The sequence below is a fragment of the Pongo abelii genome, chromosome 13 (assembly GCF_028885655.2).
Source record: "Pongo abelii isolate AG06213 chromosome 13, NHGRI_mPonAbe1-v2.0_pri, whole genome shotgun sequence".
Lineage (NCBI taxonomy): Eukaryota > Metazoa > Chordata > Mammalia > Primates > Hominidae > Pongo > Pongo abelii.
In genome coordinates this window covers 112,592,792-112,604,850 of record NC_071998.2, presented here as the reverse complement: position 1 = coordinate 112,604,850, position 12,059 = coordinate 112,592,792, and the positions used below count along the sequence as shown (strand labels likewise).

At 40.2% G+C, this 12,059-nt stretch overlaps 1 protein-coding gene across 1 annotated transcript in view; it reads left to right on the top strand.

The window, feature by feature from the left end:
• The window catches only part of STOM (stomatin), a 31,209-nt gene that overhangs the window by 14,648 nt on the left and 4,502 nt on the right, over positions 1 to 12,059 (top strand). Inside the window, exons 3-6 of the mRNA XM_002820164.5 lie at positions 977 to 1,049; positions 2,349 to 2,431; positions 6,339 to 6,542; positions 7,475 to 7,609. Of these exons, the coding sequence (XP_002820210.1) occupies positions 977 to 1,049; positions 2,349 to 2,431; positions 6,339 to 6,542; positions 7,475 to 7,609 (495 nt within the window). The remainder of the gene's footprint in view (positions 1 to 976; positions 1,050 to 2,348; positions 2,432 to 6,338; positions 6,543 to 7,474; positions 7,610 to 12,059) is intronic.

The window sequence follows — 12,059 nt, the reverse complement described above, 5'->3', positions numbered from 1 at the left end:
CGTCATAAATACCCTCAGTGCTGGTTATTTTTTCTACAAAGTTGTTAATACTTTGATATATGACTATCATTTACATATTTCTAAGAAGATGAAATATGCTCCAAGCATTTTCAGATCAATTTATTCATAAGGGAATCAGAAGAAAAACTGTGAAGACTTCAGCTTTTTGTTTTTCTGAATTAACAGTGCATGAGTAATTTTTTTTTTTTTTTTTTTTTTTTTTTTTTTTTTTTTTTTTTTGAGCCAGCCTTGCTCTGTCGCCCAGGCTGGAGTGCAGTGGCGCGATCGCGGCTCACTGCAACCTCTGCCTCCCGGGATCAAGCGATTCTCCTGCCTCAGCCTCCCGTGTAGCTGGGATTATTATTCTTATTTATTTTTTTTTTTTTTGAGACGGAGTCACCCTGTGGCCCAGGCTGGAGTGCAGTGGGTGGTGCAATCTCAGCTCAATGCAACCACCACCTTCTAGGTTCAAGTGATTCTCCTGCCTCATCCTCCTGAGTAGCTGGGATTATAGGCACCCACCACCATACCTGGATAATTTTTGTATTTTTAGTAGAAACGGGGTTTCACCATGTTGGCCAGGCTGGTCTTGAACTCCTAACCTCCGTGATCTGCCCACCTTGGCCTCCCAAAATGCTGAAATTACAGGCGTGAGCCACCATGCCTGGCCTGCATGAGTAACTGAATAACAATGTTAACAGCTGAGGAGTGAGGTTATGGATTTGTTTCTGTATACTATTCTGTCCTTCATAAATTTATACGGTGAATATCTATTGCTTTTGTAATCAGTAAGAAAATAATAAATAAACTTTGAGAAGGTAAACATTGGACATGTGATTTATAGATATGATCTGGTTCTAAAGAAAAAAGATGAGGCATCTAATCTGTTCAGAGAGCAGAAATGTATATTTAAGAAGCCATGCATGTAAATATTTGTACTCTTCATGTTAAATTATCATTCATGTGTTTATTCTAGATTATAAAAGAGTATGAAAGAGCCATCATCTTTAGATTGGGTCGCATTTTACAAGGAGGAGCCAAAGGACCTGGTCAGTACTGGGATTCTAGATTGTTTATCTGAAAACTAAAGTTCTTTTTTTATTTTTATTTTTATGTAGTTGTTTTTTTAAAGACAGGGTGTCATTCCGTTGCCCAGGCTGGAGTGCAGTGGCATGCTCATGTCTCACTGCACCCTTGAACTCCTGACCTCAAGCAATCATCCCACCCCAGCCTCCCAAAGCACTAGGATTACAGACGTGAGCCACTGTGCCCAGCCTAAAATTTTTTTATTGATGTGATTTCCCTTATGAGGGCCTCTTCTACTCTGTCTTAGATAAGAGTTCATGTAGCAGGAGTTGTATAACAATAGCAGTGGTTCTAGCCAATCTTTTGTTACCCTTTCCTTCCTACCCTTCCCCTCCCTTTCCCATTTGAGCTGATAAGATTACCACCTAGGCCAAGAATAGTACAGCTATACAAGTTTGAGCATGAGAATCTCTACCAAAGAAAGACTTTCAGTCATTCATTTGGCAAACTTCAATTAAGCTCCTACTGTGTTCCAGGCTCTGGGAATTCAAGGGAGACTAAAACACAGTCCCTACCCTCAAGGATCTTCCTATCTAGTGGTAGGAACCAACAAGGAAAACAGATAGCTACAATCCTATGTGATAAGTATTATGATCAAGTACTCACAGAGAGCTGTGGGAAAAGAGAAAACCAGAGAAGTGTTACTGATCTGAACTAGTAGTAGGCTGAGGCAAGGCTTTCTGGAAGTTACATCTTCACTGAGTCTTGAGGTCTGAAAAGGTGTTAACCAACAGGAGGTGTTTGCAGCGGAAATAGCAACATACCCAAAGCAACAAAGAGGAGAGTATTGCAGATTCAAGAAACTGCAAGTGGATCAGTCCAGCAAGAGTGCAGGGTGTGAAGAGAGGGGAAGTGGCTGAAGAGGGGAACAAAGGCGGGTTATGCAGGACCATGCGTGGGGGAGGGTTTGTATTTTAGGGGGAATTGCTCTGCTTGCAGCTTAGGAAATAGATTATAGGAGAGAAACTACAAAAAAATAGAAAGATGGCCTGGGAAACGATTGCATTGGTCCCAGTGGGGCGGTGGGGGGAAGAGTGATAGCAACAGTGGATTAAGGAAATGAACTCCACAGACCTTAGTGGGGACAGTCAAATGTGGGAAGTAAGCAAGAGGAATCAAAGTTGTCATTCCTGGCTTCTGGCTCATTCACGAAGATGAACTGGTGACTTTTCAGTTCACTATGTTGATTTTCTTAAAACTGAATGGAGAAGTGAACTGATTAGGTTGCTGGTGTCTGTATAATGTGTGTATCTTTGTTGCAGGTTTGTTTTTTATTCTGCCATGCACTGACAGCTTCATCAAAGTGGACATGAGAACTATTTCATTTGATATTCCTCCTCAGGAGGTAAGGTTTTCTTTGAATAACTGAGATATCATATATGAAAGTGCTTTACAATGAGGGACAGAATAGTTAGAGTGTAGGCTTTATTTATTTATTTATTTTAAATTTTTGTTTGTTTGTTTTTTAATTGGAGTCTTGCTCTGTCACCCAGGCTGAAGTGCAGTAGTGCGATCTTGGCTCACTGCAACCTCCGCTGCCTGGGTTCAAGTGATTCTCGTGCCTCAGCCTCCTGAGTAGCTGAGACTATAGATGTGCGCCACCACGCCCGGCTAATTTTTTTGTATTTTTAGTAGAGATGGGATTTTTAGTAGAGATGTATTTTTTTGTATTTTTAGTAGAGATGGTATTTTGCCATGTTGGCCAGGCTGGTCTTGAACTCCTGACCTCAGGTGATCTGTTCTGGCCTCCTAAAGTGCTGGGATTACAGACATGAGCCACCGTGCCCTGCCAGAGGCTTTAGACCTTGACTGCCTTCAGCATTTCTAGCTCAGTGACCTTAAGCAAGTTCTTTAACTTTTCTGTGCCTCAGTTTCCTCATCCAGAAAATAGAGATTGTAATAGTAAGAACTACTGTATAAGGTGGTTCTGAGAAGTGAGATATATGTGCCAAGTGCTTAGAGCAATGGCTGATAAATATTAAGTGCTTACTGTTACTATTACACTTGGCCCTTTGCATGCATGGGTTTTGCATACAGGGATTCAGCCAACCACAGACCGAAAATATTAGGAAAAAACTCCACAAAGTTCCAAAAAGCAAAACTTGAATTTGCCATGCATTAAGCATGTCATTGAATCCACATGAATAAAGTGATGTGTAGATATTGTATTGGATAATAGAAGTAATCTAGAGATGATTTAAAGTGTACAGGAAAATGTACATAGATTATACGGTTGGCTCCATGGATCAAAAATATTTGGGGAAAAAAGCAATAGACAATGATACAATAATACAAATTTTTAAAAACGGTATAGTATAGCAACTATTTACATAGTATTTACATTGTGTTAAGTATTATAAGCACTTTAGAAAGGATTTAATGTATAAAGGAGGATGTGCATAAGTTATATGCAAATATTGTGCCACTGTATATAAGAGACTTGAGCATCCTTGGATTTTGGTATCCTCTGGGGGTCCTAGAATCAATCTCCCACAGATACCGAGGGATGATTATTACAAAACATAGTGTAATGCTAATGTAAGTATAATAATATCATCATTGTTATTACCATCACCATTTTTACTACCACATTTCTCTTCTATGGGTTTCTGATAGAAAACCCTATTAGTACATTATTTTTTTTCTTAAGGCTTTATTCTAGATAAATTGGTTAGAAACCAAAGAATTAGAAACTGCTTGTTGGGCATTTTAGATAAAACATAATATTTTATACTAGTGATTATTTTGTGCCTTTTCAAACTACTTCACAAATATTATCATAGATGAAACTCACGGCAGAATCCCTAGAAAGTATATAGTTGCAGTGAAACAAAGGAATTCCTCCAGATTACAGTGCCAGAGCCAAGACTAAAATTGAGCTCTTTGAATTCCTTGTATAGTGCTGTTTTTTCCACAGCTCCATGCTAAATACATTGTACATGAGCTCCCTTATAGCCCCCGAAAAAGTGATGGCCATCCTGGGAACCATGTCCTTAGGAGGCTTAATAACCGTTGCATACAGAAAACTTAAAAACATCATGAAGGGGGAAGGACAGAAGAATGCTGTCAGTGTTTCCTGGTCAAAGGCCAGATACTCAGCATGGTGATGGAGCCTGGCCATGTTGCCTTCTCATGTCACAAATACCAGAAACCAGCTCAGGAACTTCCTTGTTGGTACTGATCCAAGAAGTGGGTGAGGTCAGACTTTGTAATCCACCCAGTTAGCGATGCCAGAAATCATTTTGCCCACATTTTACTCATAAGAACAAGACTGAGAGTATCACTGTATTCTCTGTATGTTTTCCCATCGTCTAAGGAAGATTGAGTCTCAGAAGGAGCCCCTTTCAGGGTAGCTGGACATTCTGGCATTTTCCACTATAAACATTACAGACATCTGGCAGAGTTGCTGTTTAAGCTTCTGCTTTCCAGTGGCTCTCTCCTCTTCTGCAAGCTGCTGAATGCAAAGCAGATTGGAACTTGGCAGCAATCCTTTTTCTGATCCCCTGTGAAGTTTCTGTGAAGGGAGATAAACCCTTGCTGATGATAAACAGTAGGCAGAGAAGCTGTAGCTTTAGAAAGAAGCTGTGGCAAAGTCAAAGTGGCAAGAATTTGGGAATGACACACATTTTCCCATCATGTCATGGGAAATAATTAGTTTTCATACAAGATGGTAATACACTGTACATTTATTTATAAATCCTCCACTTCTCTTCCATGTTAGAAGTATTTTGAGATTACTAAAAAAGGATCACTGCTTTGATGTCTGGCAGGGCTGAACAGCCATGTTACAACATTGTTGTTATTACCTTCCATTTTCATAGCTGTTTACTCTTTCAAAAGGGCTTCATTCACAAGTATGTTCTTATTTGATCTTCACAGAAATTTGGATAGATTAGGCAGTATTATTAGCGCCATCTCACAAATGAGGAATCTGTTGGTCAAATGGGTTAAAAGCCTTGCTAGAGGCCATCCAGGGACCTGAAGGCAGAGCTGGGACTCAGTTCAGGTCTCCTAACTCTCACTGCTGTGTTCCTCATCAGTCACTGTTCTCAGGACCACATTTCAGTTCAGTTCAGCTCTCATTTATTGACTACCCGCTATGTTTCAAGTACTCTGCCAGTGTTAGAGTTACAAAGAATTGCCCTTAAGAAATTCATAGTCTAAGAGAGAAGTAGAAATGTGAATAAATAATGTCACTATAGTAAGGTGCAGTGGATGTGCAAGGGAAGAGTGCTTAACTCTGCCAAGTAAGTCAAGGAAGTTTCACAGAGAGAAGGACATTTAAATGATCAGTAGAAATGTGCCAGCCTGATGTTGTGAGTGAGAGAGGCTGGAATTCCCAGGCTGGAGCAATCTTCCTGCCTCAGCCTCCTGAGTGGTTGGAACTACAGGTGTATGCCATCATGCCCAGCTGGTTTATTATTGTCTAAATTAACTTATTACAGTTAATCAAGTCAGTGTTTTATTCAGTAAAGTTACCACCATTATCCAAGATGAACTAATAAGACAGCTCTTATGTGCCAGGAACTTTTCTGAGCAGTTGAATGTATTTAACGCATTAATTCTAGCAAGAATGCAAAGTAGGTACTATAATTAATCTCTACTTTACAAATGACAAAACTGAGTCCCAGTGAGTTTTAAGTGATTGATGTAACTGTTTTCCTGGAGCCTCTCACTCAGATAACTTCTTAGCTTGAAACAAAAATATGTCATGTTTAGCATCTTTATGTAGCATGCAGCAAAATATGTTTTTATGCTGACCTTGCCCTTTAAAAACATTCCCCATGCACTTTTTGTTCCAGTCATATTGTGGAACTTGTAGTTTATCAAACCTTGACTCTCTAGTGCCTCTCTCTTGAATATTCTTCCACTCCACCCAACACCCTCAGAAAAATTGTATTCCTTTCTTCAAGATTCAATTCAGGTATCACCCCTGCCACCCACAGCTGACCCTAAGAGCTTCCTTTGATTCCCTAACCTCCTTCAAAGTAGGAACCAAGTTTTTTCTTACCTTAATCCCTGGTACCTAGTACAGTGCCTGCTGTTGAGTGATATCTCAATATTATTTATATGACTGAATGAATTAATGGACTTGAATAATTTATTAAATTTTCAAAGATACAGTTAACTTTCTGATGCCTTACTAAAGAAAATCAGCTAGTGTTATAAGATATTCTGTAGAATAACATTCCTTACAGTTATGTTAAAAAAAAGTCGTTGACAGATGTAAAATTGCTTCCTTCATCTTGTAGATCCTCACAAAGGATTCAGTGACAATTAGCGTAGATGGTGTGGTCTATTACCGCGTTCAGAATGCAACCCTGGCTGTGGCAAATATCACCAACGCTGACTCAGCAACCCGTCTTTTGGCACAAACTACTCTGAGGAATGTTCTGGGCACCAAGAACCTTTCTCAGATCCTCTCTGACAGAGAAGAAATTGCACACAACATGCAGGTAGGGAGTGCGTCGATGCTGTTACCCCCCAGAAGCTGAAAAATGAAGCAAAGAGTCAATGGTTGTGACCGTGTTTTTTTCTTCATAGTAAAATTTTTCAAATTTGGCAGAAGGGGATATTTTTCACATTAGCAGTTCATGAGTTCATAACACTCATGCATACATTTTTTAAAAATTTTCTTCAGTGTGTATTTTTTTCCAGAATCAGTAATAACCTTTTTGTTTAGAACAGAGTCTATTCTACAAGATAGTGTCAGTATTCCTAAAGCTTTATTCTGTGTGTGAGTCCCATGAATTATAACTATTGTGCTTTCCAGTCTTTCTTGAGTAACAGATATTCAGTTAAGCATAGCTTATTCAAAAAAGATAAAGTGCTATAACTCTGGATTCTTATTATTTGTATAGACTTCATCATGGGTAAAATCTATGATCGTATTTGATATCCACAACAACCTATGAAATAGATGTGTGGTTTCATTCCTGACATTCTAAAGGGAGGAAGTTGAAGCACAAAGGAGTAATATGGCTTACACAGAGTCACATTAGCTCAGGAGTTGGCAAACTGTAGCCTACAGGCTGTAGTTTTTGTAAGTAAAGTTTGACTGGAGTATAGCCACAGCCATTTATTTATATATTATCCATGGCTGCTTTTGACTACAACAGCTGGGTTAAATAGTTGAGACAGAGACTACAAATAAACAATCACTATATGGCCCTTTTAGAAGAAGCTGCTAACCCCTGCGTTAGCTTGTTAGCAACAGAATCAGGATCAGTGAGCCAGCCCCTGCGTCACCATTCGTTCCACCGTGGAGTAACTGTCTCTCCACAACTCTCCCCAGCACCTTATCTCCTCAAAATCCCAATGAATACAGCCTCTGTCGGCATCTGGGCTGGGCTGAGCAGATTTAACTTGCCTTCTCTCTTCCTAACAGTCTACTCTGGATGATGCCACTGATGCCTGGGGAATAAAGGTAGAGCGTGTGGAAATTAAGGATGTGAAACTACCTGTGCAGCTCCAGAGAGCTATGGCTGCAGAAGCAGAAGCGTCCCGCGAGGCCCGCGCCAAGGTAACATTTTTTTTAAACTTGTTTTTCTTACTGAGTTTTCTCTTTTATTAATAATTATAAAAAAAGTAAAACATGCTTGCTGTAAAAAATTGAAATAATCTTGAAGTGGTAAAGTTAGTAGAAGTGAAAGCCCTCCCCGTAACTTCAAATCATATTTCCCCCAGAGGTCACCACTCTTAACAGTTGAGTGTATTTGGATTTTATTTGACCAGGTTTTTGGATCACTGGCTTGTTTGTTTTACAAAAGTAGGGTTATACTGTACATGTTGTTCTGCGCTCTGCTTTTTTCATTTAATATTAATATCTATGGGCATATCAGTACATGTAGAGTTACCTCATTCTTTTATGACTGTGTGTACCATACTTTATTCTCCCAATTCAATATTAAGGTCAAATTAACAGTTCCAACTTCAGAGCAAGTGGGTCATCGTTCCATCCTTACCACCCATCTCTTACTTATTTTTGGCTTCTTTTTTGTTCTGTTTCTTTTCTCAGGCTCTTTTTCCCTTTTACTGTTTCCTATTCCTCATTCTCTCTTTTCCTCCTGTTTATATTCTCTTACTTTGACATCTGCCTTTTTTCTTCCTTCTTTTCATCATCATCTGCCTATGTCTTAACCCTGCATGGGTGGCATGGCTCCTCTGGGAGGCACTGAGGAAATATTTGTTAACCTAACCTAGAAAAGAGTATCTTTAAAGATGATAATGTGTAAAAGTTCAGGGATATCTCACCAAACCCAAGGGTAGGAAGTAGGGGCAAGTCTCACCAAAATTGGAACCAGAAGGCAGTTCAGGGAACTGGAACAGGAACAGGAATTCCCTTTCCTGTGCCACATCTCACTGTAGATAGCTTGTGGTGGAGAATGTCTAGCTCCCAGGTTTACATGTCTGCCAGGTGAACACTAAAGAACACAGACCAGCCCTAATTCCACATTCACAGAAGAGGGATTCTTTTTGGTCCAACTTTGGTCAAAGTGCAAAGATAGCATAATAATATGGTTCCACAGCCCTATGCCTGTGAATGGGTTGAAGAAGAGGAGCAGTTTTCATAGGAGGAGTTGCTGTGGACTTGACAAATCTCCCAAGACACAAGGAGCAAACCAATTTGTTGTTGTTAGAAAATAGTCGTAGCTGGTGGTCATTGGCTGACCACAGAACCCTGTTCTTTTCTTAGGATGCTCTTTAAGCCACAAACCGGTCACTATAATTTCTTAGCCAGCATCAAATAGGATAGTAGCTCATTTGACATACGACTTCAGAATTTTGTATTAACCAGAATTTTTAGGTTTGCCTAATATGATCATTGTTGCTTTGTGATGATAACCTGATAGTACTGCAGAACCCTCAAGTACCTTCTTTCAAAACTATTACATTTAGAATATTAAATTATGTTTATGATGTTATTAAATGTGCCCTATCATCTACTTATTTTGAAAATTAGGAATTGCTTTTAACTAGAATATGTTATTAGCCAAAAGCCTCATTTCCAAACCAGATTGAATAGTAGAATGTACCATACATATACTATGTAGAATGTCAGAGTCCAAAGGATCCTCAGAGATTATCTTCCATAGGTGGCAAATACCTAGCCCAGATGCTACCACTCCATCCTGCTATTCCCATGCTAGTAATTAACCACAGCACTGTTTTCCACTGAGCTTAGACTTGGCCTCAGAACCCTTCTATAGCACTCCAGGTAACAACCCTCAACTGCTTAGAGTAAGCTCTAAAAAACAAAACTTGAGGCCAAGCACAGTGGCTCATGTCTGTAATCCCAGCACTTTGGGAGGCTGAGGTGGGTGGATCACCTGAGGTGAGGAGTTCAAGACCAGCCTGGCCACCATGGTGAAACCCCGTCTTTACTAAAAATACAAAGAGTAGCCCGGCGTGGTGGTAGGCGCCTGTAATCCCAGCTACTGGGGAGGCTGAGACAGAAGAATTGCTTGAACCCTGGAGGTGGAGGTTGCAGTGAGCTGAGATTGCGCCACTGCACTTCAGCCTGGGCGACAGAGCAGGACTTCTTCTCAAAAAAATTAAATTAAATAAAAAATTAAATAAATAATAAAAACTTAAAAAAAAATGAAACTTGTTTGCCATCCCGGTATTCAAAGGAAAAATTGAAGCCCTGAAAAGTTAAGTGACATCCGCAAGTTCGCGCAGTTGATTAGTGGCAGTGGAAATTAGAATTCCCCTCTGCTCCTCACTGCCTCCTCTAGTACTGACTTCCCAGGATGGGCTATGAGCCTCTTCCATAGCATTCTTAAGAGTTTGGAAAGAAAATTTCTATCTTCCCTTTATAACAGTAAGAAAAGGTAGAAGAAACTGCTTAGAATTCTGAATTGCCATGCTCCCACTTGGACAGGGCTGTAGGGTTAGTTTAGAAGCAGAGTCTCATGAACCTGGGCACCGTGTCTTGGAGTTCACACATAGAATCACAATGAGCCTAGCCCTTCTGTAAAATACGATAACCCTGCAACAACCATAGGCTTATTGTATTGAAATTCTCATGGAAAATAGGGGGTCACAGTTTCTTCAATAAATAAATTGCACAGGAAAGGTGAGATAGAGTGGAATAATCTAAAGATTAAGAGACTTTATAGAAAAATTTCTTAGGCTGATTAGCCATGTGGGAAATGCAAATTCACATTATAAGCAGATGTCGCACTAGACAGCGATCAGAATGGCCTGAAAAGAATGGAAAAGAACCAAGTGTGGGTGAGAGAGGAACTAGAACTCTCATATTCTGCTGGTGGCAGTGTGACTTAATACAACCACTTTGGAAAATAGTCTGGCAATGTCTATTCAAACTGAACATTTGTATACCCTATGAGCCAGCAGCTCCAACTCCTAAGTATGAATCTAACAGAAATGTACTCATATGTTTACCAAAAGGCATGTACTAGAATGTTCACAGCAGCACATTGACCCAAACTGTAGAATACCCAAATGTCCATTCCTAGCTGAATGAATGAAGTCTGCTTTATTCACACGGAGGCATACTACATAGCAAAGAGAATGAATGTAAGTGCTCACACACATAATTTGAGTGAAAGAAGCCAGTCACAGAAGAGGACAGATTCTCCCATGTGTTTCTCTGTATGTTAGGTTTGGTTTTTAAAGTGTTTAGACCAGCTCTTAGTGGCCTGAAATGTAATATCTTTTGTGTTTGCATCAGCTTTTATTTCCTTTTCATAACTCTCAGAAAAACACCTGGCACATGCTTTTGGGCTCATGTTTCTGGGTGTAGAAGTCTATTAATTGAGACGGTGGAGTGCAGAAATACAGATCACCTTTCTCTGCCTTTTCCTCTGCCCAGATCGCCTGGTCTACAGAACGGACAGGTAGAACCAATTTCACATACATGAAAATGCCAGACTTTAAAATGATGTTCTATAAATATGAAATGTTGATTGCTATGAAATTACTGCACATTCGACAAAAGCCCTGCACACCCACAAATAGCTTGCTTTGCTCTCTAAGATCCTATCAACGGAGTGTACTTGGCCTGTATTTGGACAAAGCCGGTGGTGTTGTTTACATCTTTGGCAGCTTGCTCAGTGTGGCTTTTCTATGAACAAAATGTGTGCCCAGCCCGGTGGGTCTGGCTTCTCAGCCAAGCGATTGTGTATTGATTGGTGGTGGGAAATGAGATATCTTTTCAGTTGGTCCATGTCCAGAGAAAAAAGTGCCTAATTGGACATCTGAGATGATATGGAAAAAATGAGAGCCCACTGCTCTCAGCAGGGGATTTCTGATGTATTCTCTGTAGTGCCTACCTTGGAATACAGTTCTGTGGTTTTCTTTGAGCAAAGCTGGCACTTGTCCCTTCTCACAGACCTAGGCAGGACATGGTGGGTGACTTTGATAAATTAAGGTTTTTATCCTGTAAACTAGATCCTTTTTCTCAGTAAGTACCATATTCTGTATCCTATCTCCATTAATGGCACTAACCTATGCAACCAAAACCTGGAAACCTGGGTCTCAGCCTGTGTCCCCCTTTCCTCCTCCTACCTAGTCTCCAAATTCCATTGATTCACTGTCCTTCGGGGAGGGAGAATAGCTCCCCAAACCATTTCATTCTCTGTCCCCACCACCTGTGAATTGCACCAGCCACTCCAAAGCAGTTCCACTAGCAGCTTTCACTGCCTTCTCTTCTAACCTCAGACATCCGTTGGAGAGTTTTTTCAAACTAGATCTGATGGAGATTACTTATCTGCTTAAAATCATTCTGCAGCTTCCCATTGCCTACAGAATGAAGACCAAACACCCTGGCCCTCACTGCCCTTCAGAACCCAGCCCCATTCATCCCCCACCTTCCCCCTCTTCCTGCCATAGTATTCAGCTGTTGACAGTTTTCTGGAATATACCATTTTTATACCTCAGTACCGTTTCATGTGTTCTGCCCAAAATATTCTTCCTCATCTTTTTCTAAACAGCAAACATTTTATCAT